At 32.8% G+C, this 20,414-nt stretch overlaps 4 protein-coding genes across 4 annotated transcripts; 3 read left to right on the top strand and 1 right to left on the bottom strand.

Annotated features, from left to right (window-relative positions):
* The first annotated feature begins 146 nt into the window (after positions 1–146).
* LOC129785884 (iron-sulfur protein NUBPL) lies at positions 147–1,104 on the top strand. The gene is made up of 2 exons (XM_055820550.1): positions 147–208; positions 269–1,104. The coding sequence occupies exons 1-2, from the start codon at positions 185–187 to the stop codon at positions 1,100–1,102; spliced, it is 858 nt and encodes a 285-aa protein (XP_055676525.1). The 5' UTR covers positions 147–184; the 3' UTR covers positions 1,103–1,104.
* LOC129785901 (deoxynucleotidyltransferase terminal-interacting protein 2) lies at positions 1,087–2,335 on the bottom strand. The gene is made up of 3 exons (XM_055820569.1): positions 2,191–2,335; positions 1,894–2,135; positions 1,087–1,490 (listed from the first exon to the last, which is right to left on the bottom strand). The coding sequence occupies exons 1-3, from the start codon at positions 2,210–2,212 to the stop codon at positions 1,107–1,109; spliced, it is 648 nt and encodes a 215-aa protein (XP_055676544.1). The 5' UTR covers positions 2,213–2,335; the 3' UTR covers positions 1,087–1,106.
* A 279-nt stretch (positions 2,336–2,614) lies between these two features.
* On the top strand, positions 2,615–11,907 carry LOC129785831 (serine/threonine-protein kinase GL21140). The gene is made up of 8 exons (XM_055820467.1): positions 2,615–2,813; positions 5,687–6,208; positions 8,426–8,555; positions 8,664–9,173; positions 9,252–9,372; positions 9,459–9,604; positions 9,873–10,022; positions 10,092–11,907. The coding sequence occupies exons 2-8, from the start codon at positions 5,688–5,690 to the stop codon at positions 10,356–10,358; spliced, it is 1,845 nt and encodes a 614-aa protein (XP_055676442.1). The 5' UTR covers positions 2,615–2,813; position 5,687; the 3' UTR covers positions 10,359–11,907.
* Positions 11,908–14,692: 2,785 nt separating this feature from the next.
* On the top strand, positions 14,693–20,170 carry LOC129785887 (transcription factor Jra). The gene is made up of 4 exons (XM_055820554.1): positions 14,693–14,951; positions 15,428–16,648; positions 16,787–17,003; positions 19,114–20,170. The coding sequence occupies exons 2-4, from the start codon at positions 16,352–16,354 to the stop codon at positions 19,431–19,433; spliced, it is 834 nt and encodes a 277-aa protein (XP_055676529.1). The 5' UTR covers positions 14,693–14,951; positions 15,428–16,351; the 3' UTR covers positions 19,434–20,170.
* Positions 20,171–20,414: the final 244 nt, after the last annotated feature.

Genomic DNA, 20,414 nt, shown 5'->3' with positions numbered 1-20,414 from the left:
TGTTTTCCTTAATTTCATGATTTTATGTTTTTCTTGAATAGCGAAAGCATCTAAAAAAAATTATTTCAAGACAGATTTTATTTAGAAAGATTTCGAAAATTGTCATGAATGGGTTAAAATTCCCGCCATATGTTTTGCCATCGAAATTTCAGGTTATAATAAAAGATCAAAATAAACAGAAATCATGAATGGAATTAAAATATTTAAGGTAAGAAAATAAGGATTTTAGAGATTAACAGTGAAAGAGAATAATTCAAATCCCTTCCAGAGATTACTCTGCAGCAAAATCACAAGCCATCAGAAGGAATTAATGGCCAGGAGTTTGCCGAAGAAGAAACCCCTGCCAGGAGTTAAGGATATCGTGTTGGTGGCATCGGGGAAAGGAGGTGTAGGAAAGTCCACGACAGCTGTTAATCTGGCAGTGTGTCTGGCTCAGAGTGGTCAGAGAGTTGGGCTAATGGATGCTGATTTGTTTGGTCCATCAATCCCATTGATGATGAATCTAACAGAGACTCCCCTTGTGGATGATGAGAATAGGATAATCCCACCTATGAATTACGGTGTTAAGTGCCTATCCCTGGGATTGCTGACGGAGATGAAGCCAGCTATATGGAGAGGTCCCCTTGTGATGTCAGCAACAGAGCGACTGCTGAAAGGTACCGCCTGGGCTCCTCTGGACATCTTGGTTGTGGACACTCCGCCAGGAACGGGGGACATACATCTGTCGCTCATGCAAAATGTCCCGGTAAGTGGGGTTCTTCTTGTCAGCACTCCTCAGCTAGCAGCTCTCCGGGTAACACAGCGTGGAGCTGAAATGTTCCGTGTTCTCAATGTCCCAATTCTGGGATTGGTTGAGAACATGAGTTCCGTACAATGCCCAAATTGTAGCACAGAAATCAACATATTCGGCAATGAGACTGACAAAGTAGCAAAAGAAATGGAAGTTGATGTCCTGGAGAGGATTCAAATTGACAAGGAAGCAATGTGCGGGGGTGAATCGGGAATTCCTCTTACAATACAAAAACCATCATCGAGGTACGCAGAAACTTTTCAACGGTTAGCAAAAATTGTACAAAAAAGAATAAATAGAGATGAAAAGTAAAATTTTATTTCTTCTTTTTCCTCTCCTTTCCACGCTTTCGATCGTGATTTTTCCTATGCCGGAAGTATGGTTTCTCCTTGGCAGCAATTTCATTGTACTTCCGCTTAATTTTCTTTTGGAATTCTGCATCTTTCAGGAGATCCTCAACAATTGTTTTACTCTTATTCTTCTTCAAATGCTTCTCCTGATGATAATCGAGAGGGGAATCAAGATATTTGCCCACTTGGAAGTACCTGGGAAGGACTTTGAGGTCATTTTTCTTGTAGAAATGTTTCGGGTCGAGAGCCGAACGCATCTGTAGAATCTTCAAGTCATTCTTCACTTCTTCCGTCATCTCTGTTGCTGGGAGATTGAACCATTCCTTGCCCTTCTCCTTTTCCCGCGCAGCCTGCAAATAAAAGATAAATTCCACGTTAATCAAAATATCCTTTGGATGCTGAAAGATTAATAATTTTATCCGAATCATCAGATTACTAAAGGAGTCCTCATTTATCTTAAACAGATCCTCATGTACCCAACCAGTATCATTAGGTTGTGCATGTTCTTTCCCATCCTATCGCTTCTGTTCAATTTAAAGGACGAAAGAAAGATTTTCTTCTTTGCTATCCGGCCGACTTTACAACGCGACTCTTGGGGAAGAAGCAAGTCGGGCTAAGATTTCGACCGGTGATGACTGATTTGGGGTCTGAGTCTGAGGAGGATCCAGGCGATATAGGTAGTCAAATATCTCATCATTTTGTTTTCCAGCTATCCTGTAAATTCTATTTATAAAACATCCTACTGAAAATTACCTTATTTGCCTTCTTTTTCTGATTCAAAGAAATCTTTGTGTTAGACGCGGAAGCCTTCAAGGCGTCCTTCATTTCCTTTTCAACGTCAATTTTCAGGAGATCCCGACTCTGGGTGTCACTGGTATTCTTTGTGGAGCACATTTCACTCTTGAAGCCCAGGAAGGCACAGAAATCATCAAGTTCATCCTTGGATTTGCTCTTGGGGTGCTTTTCCGGAGCAACTTGGTCAGAGAAGTAAGTCCCTAAAATTGATATTATTAACGTATTTTGCTGGTAAATTTTCATTGCTTTTCTTACCTGATAGTCCCAGAGACTCCATTTCCTATTTTAGAGCAAGCAAATTCAATGAAAATTATGAGAAAATCACGAAAAAAGCAGGAAAATTAAAAATCAAAACACGTGTTTTGGCATCTCGCTTTGTCTGACTTGGAGTATGCATCTTGCTTTCTCACGTGAAACAAGCGATTTTTATTTGCCACCAGATGGCAGATTTAACGGATTTTACAATTTCAATTTTTCCAAATTCACAATTTTCCACTTTATTTTTCCAATTTTCCGGTTCCAGTACGAAAATATACTTTTCCCGCAAAATACTTTCAAGAAAATGCGAGAAAAATGAGAGAAACAGAAAATCTTCACCACAAAGAGGATTGTGGTGAATATGGGATGACACATCGAAAGGTTCCTCACCCCTGATTGTCACCATAAACGTCAAAATTGGTTTTTTTTCCAGTAAAAAAAGTCCATCAAAAGTTGCTTCGCGTGTGGATTTTCTTCTCTTAAAATTTTTGGTTGTTCTTCACTGTAAATCTTCCGACTCTATTGAAATGTTTTGTGTACTCTAAACTCCGCATCTTGCTGTTTAATTGCAAATTTCAAAAACATCTGTGCGAGTGAAATTGTGGAAAGAAAAGGAGGAGGTAAGTTTGTGTAGACGTGGAAAAATGTCTGGAATCTGATAAATTATTGTGTTAGTCGCGATTTCTCCAGACACATCGCGCTCCACAACCGCCCGCACCTCCCATTTCCAGCAGCAACATATGATTAATTCCGAGAATATTCTACATTCGCGGTACAAAAATACCCCCATGGGGGTTCTCTAAAGTTCCAATTTGAAGGCCGACACCCGACACTTTGCGCGTTGTGGGTGGAAAGAGTGAAAATTCCGGCCGGAAAATGTGTCCGTCCACCCACCAATCACCCACCCACCCCTCTCACTCAGAGCTATGTTGCCCGAACGAAGCACAAAGTGATTCCGTGTTTTATCGAAGGAGAAATTTCCTCAGGGCGATTCTTATCAAACAAGCAAAAAAATCAGTCACATTTCCTAAATGAAATCAATGTTTGCAATTTAGCCCAGCAAAAACCCAATATTTATTGAAGGAAAAGAAGGAAATTGACGAGGATTGTAAGATTATGTAAGAAATTATAGATTTTTGCTCATCTCCTACGCCCACGCATTCGCCAATTCCGTTTTAGTGCCATCCAATGTTTTTCTTTTTCAAAATGTAAATAATTTATAGATTCACGATAAAAAATAAAAAAAAGACAAAAAAGTGCCAAATGTGAATGATGTGCAAAGACAAGAAAAAATTAGGTCGTGGAGAATTATTGGAACATAAACCGCAATAATCAAGACTTTCTTTCAATTCCACACAAGACATACTATGTGTGTTTACACTGAACGTGCTCCCAAGTCGGTGATTAGTTAACTGTAAAATCAGAAAACTCAAAGATTGCACTCACTGAATGAATTGAATGCATTCAGAATTCTTTGCATTTGCACACTTGGACGCCAAATCAATGGATTTAGCTCTGACTAAGGAAAAACTTTACCTACTAAGATGTAGTGCGGATGCCACAGATGCCTTTTACAGTGAATGCACCACAGAACGAAGTTCATATTAAAAGTCATTCAACACTGTTTGCCCCATATAACGAACAATGAGTAGATTCTGATAAAATCTTTTCTTTTCTTTCCTAACAACTGAAAAGTTGCTGTAAGATTTTGACAGATGAGTGTTTTTTTTAAATCGTTTTATTGTTCCTTATAGAAAAAAAACAATGAATTTGTTGTTCAGGAAAATTGTTAAAAAAAAACCTGTAAAGTGAAGAATTGTAAGAAAAGAAAAGATTTTTATCAGAATCTACACCTAAATTGAACAATTTTAGCCAACTCTTACTTTGGATTAAAAAATTGATAGATATTAGATTGCGTTCTGGAAGCTGTCGGAACTGACAACTTAGTTCTCCTGATGCTAGACGCTTTGTATTGTAACTGATGCCCCAAAATTTGATTTTCATCTTCAATTTAAACAAACGCTAAATTCCATTAAATGGACAAACCGATTTATTAAGCGAATTTTCATTAAACGTTTTATTTTTTGCAACACATTTGACCAATTAAGTAGGTCTCATATTTGGATTCATTCATAATTTTACAAAACAATAGGTATTGGATAGGTTTTTCCTGAATTAAAAACAAATAAATGTTAAAAAGACAAGACAATACATCTCCAATATCTTAATAAATATTAGTTCGCAATTGTTCTAATATAGTTAAAAGGTACCTTTTATAACTAAGCCTACAAAGTTTTACAATAACTGATCTCACAATAATTGATGCAAGGGTCCGGAAAATGGACTGAAAATGTATTTTCCCGTTGAGTTAGAAAAAAATCATCTGAGACAAAGTTGTAGTCCGAAAAAATTCCTATAAGATAGTCATCATGGAAAAACTCAAATATTTTCAGGGCAATCAGGAAAATGTTTCTCCCAAAAAATTAACTTTTTGCCCCAGGTTCCCTTATTGGGCCTTACACTGCGACTAAGAAATTTTTGAAATTTCAAGAATTTAAACTGAAATTTGTACAATTTTAAGGATTTTTTGATCACAGAATACGACCGTAATTCACGAAAAATGTATACCTATGAGATAGATAAAGAATACAAACTCCAACATGGAAAAAAACTCCACAACGAATTCGTCTGGTAGGACTGCTACTGTATTGAGTTTCTTGGTCAAGTTTTGCAATAAAATTAATGAAAAATTTATTTCAATATTTCTTCTGCGCATCTCTTTGACTTTTACCTTCAGTAGCTCCCTCCTAATAAATCAGTCTAGCTCAACATACTTAGCATAAAATCATATTTACACAGCAGTGGCTTTAAGCAATTAATTTATTGCTTCTTCAGCTAAAACGGGGTAATGTTTATAATACAAATTTCTTTTAACGTTTGAGAAAACGCATTTGATGCGCCGTTTGAGACTGGAACAGTGAACTTTATGTACATATTAAAGTAATTCACAATCATCCCTGAACTTCATATAAATGGGCGTAATGGCAGTCAAGTAGTATAAATTAAATTGTTTGCTTGAAAAATAAAATTCATTGATAAATTTGTTATGCGGTTTGTCGACAAATACAAGCACTCAGCATGATTTTGGCCCGCAGTGTACATGCAGTTGTTACTATTTTTTTATGCAGAACTAAGGGAAAACGGGAAAATCACGAGGAAAGTGTATGAAGTAATTTATTTCCGGCTAATGGAGCTAAGAATTAGACGTGCATGAGCAAGAGTAATTACGTGTTTGAGAGAGAGGTGTAAAATGAAGTGTGTGGTGGGGCTTTCTTTTCGTTTTATGATGCTCATTGAATTGAATCACGAGCATATCATGCAGATAAAATATCAAGTTTGCAATCTTTTTTTTTATTATTATTATATTAAATTCAGTATTTTCAGTGCCTAATATAGCCAATTTTTATCTTTTCCGCTCTTTTTTGGTGAACAGAATGGAGAAGGTGGTTAATAATTCGACCGTCACGTCAAGCAATAATACACAGGCGAGCCTGAGTCGCAGCAATAGTCGCACAAGTTCCAATTCCGAACTCGAAAAGGAGCTCATTGAATTAGAGATAAGTGATGAAGGTGCAGGAAATGCAAAGGCAGCAGCAAAGGAGATCTTACCGACAAAGAAGCGCATTTCAAGTAGTCGAACACCCACGAGGAAGGCAAAACGGGTGCGCTTCTACAGGAATGGTGATCGTTTCTATCAAGGAATTGTAATTCCCGTGTCAAATGATCGGTATCGATCATTTGAGAGCTTAGCAGAGGATCTCACGAGGCTACTGGAGGATATTGTCAAAGTACCTGGAGCTGTGAGGAATATTTTTACATTGGATGGAAAGAAAGTTGTGAGTCTCGATGATCTCGAAGATGGGAAAAGTTACGTATGTTCGTGCAATGCAGAAAACTTTAAGAAAATGGACTATAGTTCGCAACCTAGTATTAAGAACAACAATCGCCTATCGAGGTAAGTGTTCTAATTGAATTTCCTTTAATGTTTTTTTACTACGTCCTTGCACATGTATTGCTTCCTTTAGTTGATTTAATCACACAAAAAAAAACATAAAATTCAAAAGTCAATCATAACGCGTCCAGTTATAAGAGTTGGTGTCCCACAACGTATAGAAGTTAGTTTATGCGTTATAATACGATTTGTGATCAGTATTAGTAGGCAAAGTTGATTTTTTTTTGTAAAATTCAGTAATTTGATGCATAAAAATGGTCATATCTCAAGTTCTATAAAACCTACAGAAATTTCTTGACTAGTTATGGAAAGGTATTGAAATAAGCTATAATCTGACATATGTTTCGATACATTTCAAGGTCACCACTAGAACACAAAATGGCGGATTTTTGTTTCACCAAAACAGTTTTAGGCATTTTTTATCATGAAGGAATAGTTCTAGAGGTTTCTGATGTTCTAGAAAGTTGTAGAGTTTTGCAAAACCTTTAATTTGATACTAAGATGAGCAAGATCGGTCAAGCGGTTCAAGAGATATGGCTCTTAGAACTTTTCAAATTCAAGAATTTTTCAAATGGTCATATCTTCTAAACGGCGACATAGATTTTCTTCATTTTCGGACTGGCGAAAGATATTGAGTCAGGCTACAACATATCCAAATTTAAAAGATTTGCCTAATGGGGATTCGGAGATATTGCCCCTTAAAGTTAGGCAATTTTTGTTTTTGAATTTAGCGCCTCTTGCGGATGTTTTGGAAACTAGAAATGTTCTAAACAGTTGTAGGGCTTCTTGAAACCTTTCATTTGATACCAAGATGGTCAAAATCGGTCAAGCCGTTCTCGAGTTATATTGAAAAAAACACTTTTTGCTTTAGGTCGCCATATTTGCTAAACCGCTTGACCGATTTTCAAGTATGAGTTATCGATGAAAACGTCTCACTGAGCCCCATAACATACTAAAATTTCAGACCTCTAGCTCTAAGGGAAGTGGTTGACACTATTTCAAAATGGCGGACGGCGGCCATCTTGGATTTTGAAAATACGAAAAAATGAAAATTTACACCCACATTTCTATAGAAAACTTCAAACCGGAAGTCTCTATCTGTTACCGTTCTTGAGCTATAAAGCAAAGTTTGGGCGACCGGCCGGCCGGATCAAAAATTTTCCACCACCATTTTTGGAATGTGGGTTGTCTGAAACGTGCTCATACCAAGTTTGAGCCCGATCTGAGGTGGTCGGTTTTTCCGACGATTACAATACTTGGTGTTGACCACGAAGTGGAACACCAACTAATATTTGAAAGTCTATTTTTTTACCTCACATGTTCATTATCTCAACACAAGCAATACAATTTTCTATGCGTCATAGTTTTTTTTTGCATAATTTTAATTACACGTTTGCTGTAATATCAGTGAAAATAAGGTGAAGAGAAAAAACAATAAAAGAAAACAACATTAGTGAGGAATTTCATTTCGATTTAATTACTTCTATATATTCTTTAAAAAAATACTTTGCATTAATACCTTTTGTTTTAACAGAATTTAATCTCAGAAAGAAAGTATTTGTGCTTTAAAATAGACCTCATATTGATTTAAAAAACATCGGACAACACGTTTTGAACATATTATAAAGATAAATTCTTACCAATTATAAATGAACAAAATGTGAAATTAATTTTTCTCCTCATGAAATTCTTTCCTTAAATATTCGCAAAATATTAACAGTTTAAAATAAATTATTCAGAGTTCTAATTAGTAATATAGAAAAAATCATTAATTGAAGCATTTTGTATACATTATTAAATTATTGTAAAACGAAGAACTTATTCTGCAAAAAAAACTAAGAAAAATACAGCGAGAAATTCTTTTTGTGTGTACTCAGCAAACATTCTAATCCGTTAGAAACAAACGCACATAAATATTTCTTAATTAAGCATTTTAAACAGAGATTTTTTTTAACCCTTTGAGGATTTTGCTGGCCAAAGTGGCCAATTCGACTTTTCAATTGGCCTAGAATTAAAATCTATTTAACACTTCGTGATAAATTCTACGTATAGGGAAGTTTCATTACTTCAATATCGTCGAATGAAAGCTTGGAAAAATATTTTCTTTTAAGAGAAAATTAAGTTTAAATTTTTGAGGTTTGAAACATCGATCCTCCAAGTTTTAGCAAATAAAAAAAACAACATTTTTTAACATTAAAAAAAATCTTTTCCATCATTTAGGGTTTACAGACCACATTCACCACTAAAAAACGGCTCAAATGGAGTTTCCGTCGTGAAATTCGATGAGCGTGACCGGGTCGTATTTCCTCGAATAGTTACGATAATACGAAATGGTGTAAAACCGCGAAAGGTATGCCATGCTTGTTATTTATTGGGTCATTATTTTTGAAAGAAAGTTTGTCTAATGGACGTGTAAAGAAATACTTAAATCGACGTTCAATGTGTGCATTTCTTTTAGATACATCGTTTGCTCCTAAATAAACGCAACAGTCCAACGTATGAACACGTGTTAACTGCAATCACGCAATGTGTCAACCTTGACACGGGATGTGTAAGGAAAGTGTTCACATTGGGTGGATCACCTGTTCTTACGCTTGCGGACTTCTTTTCGCACGAAGACGTTTTCTTTGCATACGGAAATGAGAGGGTGGGTAATGATGATTTTGATTTGGAACTTGAGGAGAGTAAGGCGATACGGCAAACGCGAAAAACATTGCGGAATGGGGTTGCAAAGGGTGGACCAAAGCCAAAAATGCCCGTAAAGAGTCACAATGAGACGTATGTTTGCCTAGAGGAGGACTATGCAAATACAAAATCCGAAAGTCTCCCAATTGAGATTCAGAATCGATACACTGTGGGACCAATTATTGGCGATGGAAATTTTGCCGTGGTGCTTAAGATTAAGGAGAAGAACACGGGGCAGGAGTTTGCACTGAAAATTATCGATAGATCCAAATGTCAAGGAAAGGTAATTAAATTTGTGTCTCTCGTGTTATGCATCGTAAACAATTTCTAATCTGCTCCTATTCTCGTTGTTCATTAAAAGGAACACTATATTGATGCTGAAATACGGGTGATGAAGAAGCTAAACCATCCACATATAATGGCACTATATATGGACATTGATACACCAAAGAATACATATTTGGTGTTGGAATTAGTTGAAGGTCTCTCTAATCAACTGTTTATCGTAATATCCATTGTTATGCTTCTATTAATGCAACTCAATTGTTTCTTCTTCTACCGCATTCAGGTGGTGATTTATTTGATGCAATTACTCAAGTTACCCGATTCTCTGAAGATCAATCGAGAATTATGATAAAGCATCTCGCCTCAGCGATGGCGTACCTCCATTCCCTCGGCATTGTTCATCGTGATATTAAACCAGAAAATTTACTTGTAAGTTCACCACACAATGCAAATTGACGATTTATTTGGATTTATCTTAAATCTTTATGATAGATTTGAATGAAACGATAGCAAATTTAGAATATTTGGCTAGTGAAATCGTTTTGAATCAATGCTATTTTACGACAATAAACATTGATTTTGGCTCGAAAATTTATGAAATGTACATAAAATGATTTTATTAGAAGAGAAGGAAGAAAACAATTTGCCCTCATCCTTCTTTATAAAACGATTTAATATGAAATGTTTTTTTTTTTAGGTAAAATTGGATGGAAATGGGATGGTAACGGAGCTGAAATTAGGTGATTTTGGGCTTGCATGTGAAGTAACTGAACCACTACTGGCTGTTTGTGGTACACCCACATACGTAGCCCCAGAAATCCTCATGGAAACAGGATATGGCTTAAAAGTAAGATGTTTATCACACATAAAATTGCATTGAAAACCCTTTAAAAAAACATTGATTTTTTCTCTTTAGATTGATGTTTGGGCCGCTGGAATTATTCTCTATATTCTTCTCTGTGGATTCCCACCGTTTGTCTCGCCAGACAATCAGCAAGAGCCCCTCTTTGATGCTATTCTCTCGGGTATCTATGACTTCCCGGAACCCTATTGGAATGACATTGGCGAGGGTGTTCGTGATCTCATTGCAAATATGCTACAATCAGATCCGGATTTGCGTTTTTCCAGTGAAGATATTCTGGATCACTACTGGGTGCTTGGTATTGATGAAACTAATAGATGAGATAGAGTATTAGCACGCACATAGTCGCATTGTGTGAATTTTAACATATTTCCCTTTTTATTTCTTTTATTTTTGAGAAGTTCACACAAATGATTGTAAAGAAGGATTGCAAAAATAATAAAACAAAAATTTAGATAAATATAAGTTGTATAGAGAAGACAAGACATGTGTATGTAAAACTATATAAAAAAGAAAAGAAAACCATTTAATTATACATACAACAGGCATTCGTGAAAATATTAATGCGAAAAAATGTGGCTAATTTATATCCAAAATCTCGATGGGGGAGGGGGGTGAATAGTGAATGATTTAGGGTAGAAAAGATATATCAATAAAACAAAATATTTATCCCAAAAAAAATTGTGTAAAAGGATTGTGGAATAGTGCAAAGTAATGAAAGATGTATACAACATGTAGAATCCATAATCTGTAGTTAAAAAAATGAATTTTTCACTGAAAAATTCTGCTGCTATGCATTTATAATACCAACATAAAATTATCCAACAAAAAAAAACATACAAAACACTTCAAAAGTATTAATTAAATTTTATCTAAAACTTTTTTTTTAATTATTTAAATTAAATTCTATAAAAAAGAGTAGCCACTCCACGTAATAAATATATTTAATAAATTCATAGGTGATACGGATTTTGAGGCAATATTGGTGAAATTATGCGATTATGATATTAGTGTGTGAAGAGAATGAAAAAATTGGCATGAAAGGAACATAAAAAAAAAAAAAATTTATTGATAGAAATTATTTGCAATTTATTTTGGAAAATAATGTCAACAATTCACTGAATCCGTATCAATAGAAAGCCTATCGCATATAAAGAAAGACATGAGAGTATACCATTCATATCTCACGTAAAAGCATTTGGTGTACCGTTAAAATTATATATTTTTTATTAAATATCAATGCGAAATTTTGAAAGAAAAATTTTAACGTAAAATATTCATTTTTATGAGAAAAATATCGGCAAATTAATATGAGGAAGTATAACGTATAATAATAAATTTTATATTCCAGAAATTTTACATGCAGCCACTTTGTATATTTTGTAGTAATTTTTTTTAAGGGAACACACGAAGAAAACACTAAAATATATAATTTATTATATCGTGAATAAATTCCAAATTTAGCATATAGGCACTTTTTTGTAGTAATATAGCTGAATTTTTTTTTTATATTTCACGATAGAATTAAATGAAAAGAATATTTTTGGATTTAGTGAGAAGATTAAAAAAAAAAAAGAAATCTGACTTCCATTTGATCTTTAAAGATGCTATTTTTACACAATTTGAGTAAATAATAATATTACACTTCTTTCAGGTAGATTTTATCAACGAAAAAGATTATAAGCGATATTCTTGTAAAATTTTCTTATTTATTTACAAAATTAGACTATATATTATATTATGTAATTTATTATTTTAATAACTTTTACTTATTATTGCATTTCCGTTGAAATTGATATGATGAAAATATAGAAATTATGTATATAATATAAATACATTAGCATTACAATAAAGACGCTTTTATTTGCAATTTCGTAAATGTGTTTACTTTTATTGGACAATGGTGTGAGTGAAAGAATTATATTATTATACAAGTCATGCTAAGTTGTTTATTTTTTATTACATAGTTCGAATAATTGTCTTAATTGTGGATAATTTTGGAGCAAGGGGAATTTATCTGCCGAATATTTTGACTGTTTTGGCGAATAATCCGAAGATTAGCGAATAATCACAATATTTCCAAAGATCTGTATATTCTCATTTTCATCTAAAATTTAGTACTTCTTCGGCTAGAATTCACTACTTTCTCCATTTCAATTTGCTATTTTATAAGTACTTTTCAGGATTGAATTTAGTACCTACTTATTCGGCTTAAATTTAGTACTTTTTCCAATTGAATTCAGAACTTTTTCAGTTAAATTTAGTATATTTTTGGCTAGATTTAGTATGTTTTCGACGATTTCGATTACAATTTAGGACTTTTATTGAATTTACTTCTTAAGATTGAATTAACTCATATCTAGACGAGTGATAAATTCAATCTAAAAAAGTACTAAATTCAATAGTTAAAAAGTACTAAATTCTATCGGAAACATATAGTAAATTCTAGCTGAAAAAGTATAAGTACTATACAATGGGAAAGAGTACTAAATTTAAGCCTATAAAGTACTAAATTGTATTTCACTTCTTTGGCTAGAATTTAGTACTCTTAGGCTTTTGCTCCTAAGTCCCTACCAAATTAAGACTAAAAAAAAAGAAAATATTAGTCTGTTGAATTTTGATTTTTTTGGTAAATCATCCGAATATTTTCATTCAGATAAATACCCCTTGTTTTGGAGGTTGAATGAGTTTTATTCTATTTCTTCTGGGCTAATTGTTTCCACAATAATAAGCTTTTAGCTGCACTGGACTGAGAGAGCGACTATAATAGCGATCACCTCAAATAAAATCTGAATCTGAATTCTGGGCTAATTGAACAAAATTTGGAAATAAACACCAAAAGATGATACATATTTAAGAGCATTAAGAAATTCTGGACAGAACTGATCCACGCTTATAATTGAAAATAGATACACAAGACATCATCTAGATATCTGCTTATCAAAGTAAAAGAATAGCAAGGACTATCGGCGACGCTACAGTATCTTAAGATTTTATTAAAATCCTAAATTAAACAAGATGAGCTTCAGTGTTGCTGCAAATCGTATTTATGTAATTTCCTGCTCAAAATCAATACAAGATTTTTAGGATTGTCCGAAGTTTCACAATCTGGTACGATACAGAATTCCTGATATATTGGTTTTATTTCTCCAAGTAGTTTACAAGGGTTTACCCCTTTCCTAAAATTATTGATAAAATTGGTTTTCCCATCAATTTTGGCTTAAAATATTTATATGTGGAATATACCAACATATTTTCACCTTCATAGCCGGCATGTAGGCAAATTCGTGTAATTTCTCTACATAACAAACCTGTTGATCTGCGATGACTCATTCAACTCCCATTGAATGCTTCAAATGTTTCTCTCCCATGAGCGTCATATAATAAATTCACAGAATTGTATTTCTACTTCCCAGAAGTGATCGTAAGTTTTCCAGCAGCGTCAATCCCCTGGTATTCCACATCTCGACTGCAAAAACCGAGGGATCACCTTAAGTCTCGTAAAACAATATTCTATCAATATTTTCTTCACAAAACGTTGAAAGATTTTCCTATTTTCTCCTGCGAAACATTTCTTTTTAAGAACATTTCATTATGAGATTTGAGCATAAAATTTGCATTAAAATAAATTAATTTGAAATTGATGTTCAAGAAATATAGGATAAAGCTAAAAAGACAACTATTCTTAAGGTCCTAAAATCTTTATTTAAAAAAAATACGCTTCACTCACGAGAGGCTCACAAGCTTCTTTTACTGTTTGGTATATGAATGACTCATGGATTTTACATCTGTGCACAACAATTTCTGCGAAATTTATTTCCATTTTCTTAAGTTTGTGTAGCCTATGTGTGTACACATACAATGTTTTTTTTGTCACCCAGAAGCAACATTCCAACCATTTATTTTTTTTACACAATGTCACGTGGCTTGAATTCTCTACTTTATGTTCTTTATGTTGTGGTGGACATACAGAAGATACAGATGAAATGAATTAAATAAATGTGAGAATTTTTCTCAACTTCCGCTTTGGCGGAAAATTACAAATATATTTAATTTGCCTCATTTCCCGCTTCCTTCTCCTTCCCACAATGACTCACAAAAGTTTAGGGCAATTATTTGTTGATCTGTGAGCATTTATAGAATGTTCTATATTTTTTCCCGAGAAATTGCAATCTTCATTTCCGTTTTCTTTTGAGTACTTAATGATAAGATACAAGACGTCTGATAACATAAGCCATTCGCTGTTTTTTCTACCATAATTACAGATAACTTTATGATGTACTATGGTATATCATGATTTTTGATCACCTTCCTTTAATCGCTCTAGACTCCAACATCTACGTAATGGTATCGATAAATTGAAAGAATAGATATTTCTAGAAAAAACAAAATATCTACACCGAATAATGAACTTTCCAACACAGTTTAATAATAAATGCAAATTGGAATGTACCAAAATAATATATTGTTGTGTATATTTTTAAAAACAGAATATTTATTGTCTACAAAGTTCGTCAACAGAGCTATACAATACACTTAAAATATTTTCTTCGATATAAAACAATCGTGTCAAGGCTCTTTTCTTTAGTAGCACTTTGCAATAAGTATAAACTGAGAATGTGATGTGAGTATGGAAGACAACGCACTAGCAGTGTGACAAAAGTAATGGAAGAGAAGCAATGTAAACTTTGCAAATTGTATGCACCCTTCATTTTTTTTCTATAAAGAATTCGCGATAGTATTAATGTGAAATGGGGTAGTTTTATGAATTCACCAATTTTCTATTCGGAATTTACTTAGAATTTTTCTTTTTGATAAATTGTGGGGTTTTTAGAATGATAAATTGTTTTTAAATTTTTATTAAAAAGTTTAATTTTATTTTAGTTCTAAGTGAGACTACAGATTTAAATAGAGGTAACCATAAAGAATTTTTATATCAACCATCAAACTTATTTTTTTAAATATCAATGCAGTTCCACATCATCTTCATTAGTTTTATTTTAGTAAATTAACAAACATTTAAATAATTATTATTAAAACAAAATAAAAATCTTAGTTTGAGAATTAAGTGTCGATTTATCAGATCCTATTAAAAAATTTCTTCCATTTCTAATTTTTTTTCATTAAAATAAAAATATTAAAAAGAGTAGAAGACGTAGAAGATGAATGTACTGTAGAAGAAGGCACAATATAAAATAATTGCAACGATATCAAAGTGACACCATTTGACGATCGGAGCTTTAAATATGCATCATACTGATCAGTTGACTGCATAATTCTGCATAATGAAAGGCAAAGTTCATAGAAGCTCTAACTAAATGGCGAAGTTTAATTTTGTCGCTTTTTTTTCTTACTAAAAAATTCGTGTCGTTTAATCTCATCCAATGTAGCTCATCTAAATGAAATGGAGTGCTTCACGAAGAAACCTACACCAATGGGAAATTTCGTTTAACTCCATGACGCCATTTCCCACCAATGAACATTGAGAAATATGACGCCATGAAGTATTTTTAAACTACAGTAAGTCCCTTAGGTGACGTTATCATTTTTATTTTATATAAATTTTTTTTATCAATCTTTCTTTAAAAAATCATTATCTTTGCAAATAATTAAGATAAAAAATCAATTAAAAATATCTGAAAAATATAAGTAATTCGAGTCCATACTGTACATGAGTCATGACTTAAGAGACTCGAACAAGTAATTTTCGTTCATTTGTGTGAAAACCTTCGTGCAGTAAAGAGCTCAGGAACTACATTCTATTCATCGTGTTATATTGAAAGAAGAAATTCAGTGTTGTGCAGTATTTTTATAAATTTAATTTTTTTTATTTAGCCAAAAGACAAAAATTCTACATAGTTAGCAATTTTATGTACATTTTGATGTGTAAATTTTGTTAAATTTTTATCACCCAGAGACTCTCAAGTGTGGATGTGTGTGTGAAAGACACGCCAAATACGCAAAACAAGTAACCAAGGATTTTTGCTATATACATACATATTCCATACTACATATAAAGTAGTAATGAAGTGACCTTGCAAGCTTACAAAAAAAATTATGATGGATTTAATTAGGAAAAAAAAGTGTTTTGAAGGCAATAAGTTGAGATAAAAGTGGAAGAAATAGAGGAATTTTTGCAATTACGTGATATTGTGAGATTGTCAGTGTGACGTTTTAAAGCACACGCCTCTCCCTTGTGCTATTTAAGACACTACAAAATATATATACAATACATAAATATATATAAAAGCTTCTCGAACGCAAAAGAAAAAATCTCTGTGAAACAAAGTGATTTGCCCGTAACACCTGTAATTATGAAAATGCGAGACAATCCCAACAACATGGAGTCATTTTATGAGGAAAATGCCCAATTTACCACGACTCCAGTCACAACAGCCGGGGGTACTCTCAAGCGACCTTTTACATTGGATTTAAATGGGAGTAAGGATCAACCAAAGAGGCAACGCTTCAATCAATCCGTAAACACAACGTCTGTGATCAGCAGTCCAGATCTGCAAATGCTCAAGTTGGCCTCACCAGAACTGGAGAAAATCATCATGAGCAATAATTCACTTCAAACACCCACACCCAGTTTGGTATTCCCGCAAAAGGTACATATTGAAAAGACAACTATCACTTATTTATAAGCCACACATATGTTGCAAAACACATGTGCTTAATTTTGTATATAGCAATTTGGTGAAAATTCAATAAATTAACATTGAATATTTTTTTGTAATTGTCCATAGGTCACCTTAGAACAGGCCATGTATGCCAAAGGATTCGAGGAAGCGCTTATTTCACTTCATAATAGTGAAAAAACACAAAATATTGTTGCTACCAATGCACCCGTCATGACAACAACAACCAACAACAACAACAACATCAGTAGCAGTAACAACAACACGATGAATTCCTCATCCCTGTCCATGAGCGGTGGAACTGTCGTTACCTATACCAATATGGGTAAGTCAAATAGACGCCAAAAATGCTATTAAACGACGCGTTTCTCTTTTTTATCTCACTTAATTTTGGAACTGGACGTATAACACAATAAAATACTCTTGTGAGGGAACATTTCATACCTGTTAGGTCTTTTAGGTTGTTTATAGAATACTGATAAAGAATATAAAGTATTATGCTGAAAGTTTCATGATAATATTCCTTAAAACATAATACGAAATAAATGTTAGTTATCAAGGGATGTGAATTAGAGTCATTAGAGTAGAGTTTTGATAATTTTATTTTCTGGAAATTCTATAAACTTCTTAGTTCTGGATTTTATCGTTTTGGTATTTGGGGTATTTCCTGTGTCATGCAAAATGAATAATGTTCCATTTGAATATCTTGTGAACCAATTTGATAAAAAAATTGATTTTATAAGAAATGTTTATGATGAATGAAACCAATTGGGAATTTATATTAATCACTTTTTATAAAATTCAAACAAGTATAATAAAAAGTTTCTTGTAAAGATTTTATATCTTTTGAACAGTCAAGTATATTTAGCTGAATATTATTAAATCTTCAAATATTTTCAAGATCATGTGGTTTAAAATTTGCTAATTTCTAAACAAATAAAAGTATACTGATATTCAAAAAAATCTTCAAACATTTATATAAGAAATTTTTCCAATTCGGTCTTAATTTTGTGCGTCAATGAATTTTCTTTTATTGATAAATTTTATTAAGTATCTACATAAAGTATAGAGAAATACTTAATTTTCTCAGAATTTCCCTGAATAAAAAAAGCATAATTCAATATAAACTCATCACATGATTATAAAAAGAAAAAAATACATGAATGAATACCTACATACATAGCTTTATAATATACCTGGAAAAAAGTTGTCAATTACATAGCCGTAGGTAGGCAAGCTTCAAAATGATGGCCAAAACCACAGACACATTTAAACGCAAAGGTATCTATATGAGTTTTGTGTCGTAATGAATTTTAAGGAATTTTCTACCTGAACTAAAACTTTTAGTTTATATAGAGTTGTTGTGCCAGGTTATTTCTACGAAACGATTTATATACTTGATGCAGGTATCTTGGGGATTCAGGAAATACTTGTGTATTATGTGTTTAAATTCAATTGGAAAGTTTCCTCTTGCACAAAGGCTGCCATATTATTAAGAAGCGCGACAATAATGCAAAATGTGTGTGGGTCGGGTAAAAATGGCCCTCGTTTTTTTCGTGTGTGAATAATATATAGTATTGTTCGCACAGTACATTTATGTATTGATCAAGTCAAAAAGTAAATATACATAATATACTGAATGAATCGAGGAAGAAAGAAAATGGCATCAAGACAACTTTAGTTGCTAATTTAAATTTAAATTTTCGCCATTTTTTTTCTTTTACTAAAAGTGTTTTGTTGTTTCTTCAACACACACTTGTTTAGCTCTTTTTTGCACTTAAGACATTTCTTGGATTTTCGTCTTTTTTCGGTTTCTCAATATTTGCTGATTAAATTAAAATTCTCTGAGTGTGTGTGGTAGCAATGCAAGGTTTAGGCTGTTTTGAAGTTTTGTATAAGTAGTTAAATGAAAGAAATTGCCGATAGTAGCAAGAAAATTTCAGATCAACTGTCTTTCCTATGTAGGGAAAAATAAATAAGATGCCTTATCTCTTGTAACAGACGGAAAATTTCATTTGTACATATAGTAAACTGAAAACTTTAAGTCCAAAGATCATGTGACAAGAGAACCGCTAATATGTTACTGATCTCGTATATTATAATATCTTATACATTTATGCTTGTATCTTGTATTACGAAGAGACGAAGAAATTTCAATAATAATTTAGAAATGCGTGTACAGAGAGGGCTTTCACGAACAATGTGGAGGTCATTCAGTTCATTAACATTAGCATGGTGGCCATTTATTTGGGGGGTGATAAAGAAGAACAATGTTATTTCCATTAAATTTTATATCTTTGTCACTTGAGCAATTTCAACGTCCAATTCCAAAATGAAATAAAGAGAACAGAGACGCATTCAGAAAGAAGATTAATTTAAAACCTAATTTAAGAATTTCCATTGAATATACATTAATAAAATAAATATATTTGCAGATGATCCTGTACTTGTACCCATCAAAGATGAACCTCAAACTGTTCCAAATTCACCCACCCTTAGTCCCATAGATATGGAAAATCAGGAAAAGATCAAATTGGAGCGGAAACGGCAACGAAATCGCGTTGCGGCATCCAAATGTCGCAAACGGAAGCTAGAGAGAATATCCAAGTTGGAAGATAAAGTAAAATGTCTCAAGGGGGAGAATTCCGAATTAACGGGGGTTGTCTATAATCTCAAAGAGCATGTAATGCAACTTAAACAGCAAGTAATGGAGCATATGAATGCCGGATGCCAGATTCAAATTCAGCAATTTTAAGAGATCACACTCCCCAATGGCGTTGAGTTGATTTTTCTTCATGCACACGGTGTCTATAAGTGATCACTTTGTCCTTTTTACATGTTCTATTAATTTTAAGTGAAACACTAAGATTAAGATAACATGAGATAAAGTTATTAATTGCTTTAATTATATTGTAAAATTCTTTTCTTTTATAAATGACAAAATGCTTACGAGAATATTTTCTTTTCACATTAAGTGATTTTTACCATTAATTTGAGTTATTTATTTCTACCCGTAAAATTATTATACCATTAAGTGGCATTCCTGATAATCAGGAAAAAATATTTATGTGCATTAAGTCTTCTTTTCAATTTATCTATAAATTCTTTACTAAATGTTAATTATTTCCTCATTTTGTATTTTGTCAATAGAAATTGTGTTTCTAGTCGAGCTAGAATTTGAATAATAATAAAAAAGAATCGAATATAGAAGAAGGAATTGAGAAGAAAAACTCCAGAGAAAATTTTAAATATTTTTAGTGTGAAAGCGAAATGATGATGCCATTCTTATATTAATAAATAATTGTTGCTAAAGTAAGTGCTTCTTGTAAGTTTTGGATGCATAAGTTCTTTTTTATATTTAGTATATGTATATTGAGAGCTAAAAAAAATTATCGAGATTGTGAAAAGAAAGAAAAAGATATATTTATACAGATTATATACAATTTGAGGATGGTAAAATATAAGAAAATAAATATATTGAGAAATTGGAAACATCTTTTTTTATTAAGTTTCTTATTCCAGTTATGTAGTGTCAAAAGGGATAAAAACAAACTATGAGAAAGGTGAAAGGTCATCAAAAGATCAACTATAGTCTAGTAGAAGTTATCGAAATTGGGTTAGTATAAACATTTTTTTAGATTGCTTTCAAATTATTAAATCATATACAGTCGTGACCTCGTGGTAGGACCGTCGTCAAAATGACTTCTCCGCGGTAAAACGGCTTCAGAATGAGGAA

This window comes from Lutzomyia longipalpis, chromosome 1 (assembly GCF_024334085.1).
Source record: "Lutzomyia longipalpis isolate SR_M1_2022 chromosome 1, ASM2433408v1".
Lineage (NCBI taxonomy): Eukaryota > Metazoa > Arthropoda > Insecta > Diptera > Psychodidae > Lutzomyia > Lutzomyia longipalpis.
Note: the sequence above shows the minus strand (reverse complement) of the source record. Positions and strands in the feature narration are given on the sequence as shown.

Excerpts from the sequence above, each read along its gene's own strand:
- LOC129785884 (XM_055820550.1), top strand. The coding sequence starts at position 185 with ATGAATGGAATTAAAATATTTAAG. Across the intron at positions 209-268 it reads ATGGAATTAAAATATTTAAG|AGATTACTCTGCAGCAAAAT; the intron begins GTAAGAAAATAA and ends AATCCCTTCCAG.
- LOC129785901 (XM_055820569.1), bottom strand. The coding sequence starts at position 2,212 with ATGGAGTCTCTGGGACTATCAG. Across the intron at positions 2,136-2,190 it reads GGAGTCTCTGGGACTATCAG|GGACTTACTTCTCTGACCAA; the intron begins GTAAGAAAAGCA and ends TATCAATTTTAG. Across the intron at positions 1,491-1,893 it reads AGAAAAAGAAGGCAAATAAG|GCTGCGCGGGAAAAGGAGAA; the intron begins GTAATTTTCAGT and ends TTTTATTTGCAG.
- LOC129785831 (XM_055820467.1), top strand. The coding sequence starts at position 5,688 with ATGGAGAAGGTGGTTAATAATTCGACCGTCACGTCAAGCAATAATACA. Across the intron at positions 9,174-9,251 it reads GATCCAAATGTCAAGGAAAG|GAACACTATATTGATGCTGA; the intron begins GTAATTAAATTT and ends GTTCATTAAAAG. Across the intron at positions 9,605-9,872 it reads TTAAACCAGAAAATTTACTT|GTAAAATTGGATGGAAATGG; the intron begins GTAAGTTCACCA and ends TTTTTTTTTTAG.
- LOC129785887 (XM_055820554.1), top strand. The coding sequence starts at position 16,352 with ATGAAAATGCGAGACAATCCCAACAACATGGAGTCATTTTATGAGGAA. Across the intron at positions 16,649-16,786 it reads GTTTGGTATTCCCGCAAAAG|GTCACCTTAGAACAGGCCAT; the intron begins GTACATATTGAA and ends AATTGTCCATAG. Across the intron at positions 17,004-19,113 it reads CGTTACCTATACCAATATGG|ATGATCCTGTACTTGTACCC; the intron begins GTAAGTCAAATA and ends ATATATTTGCAG.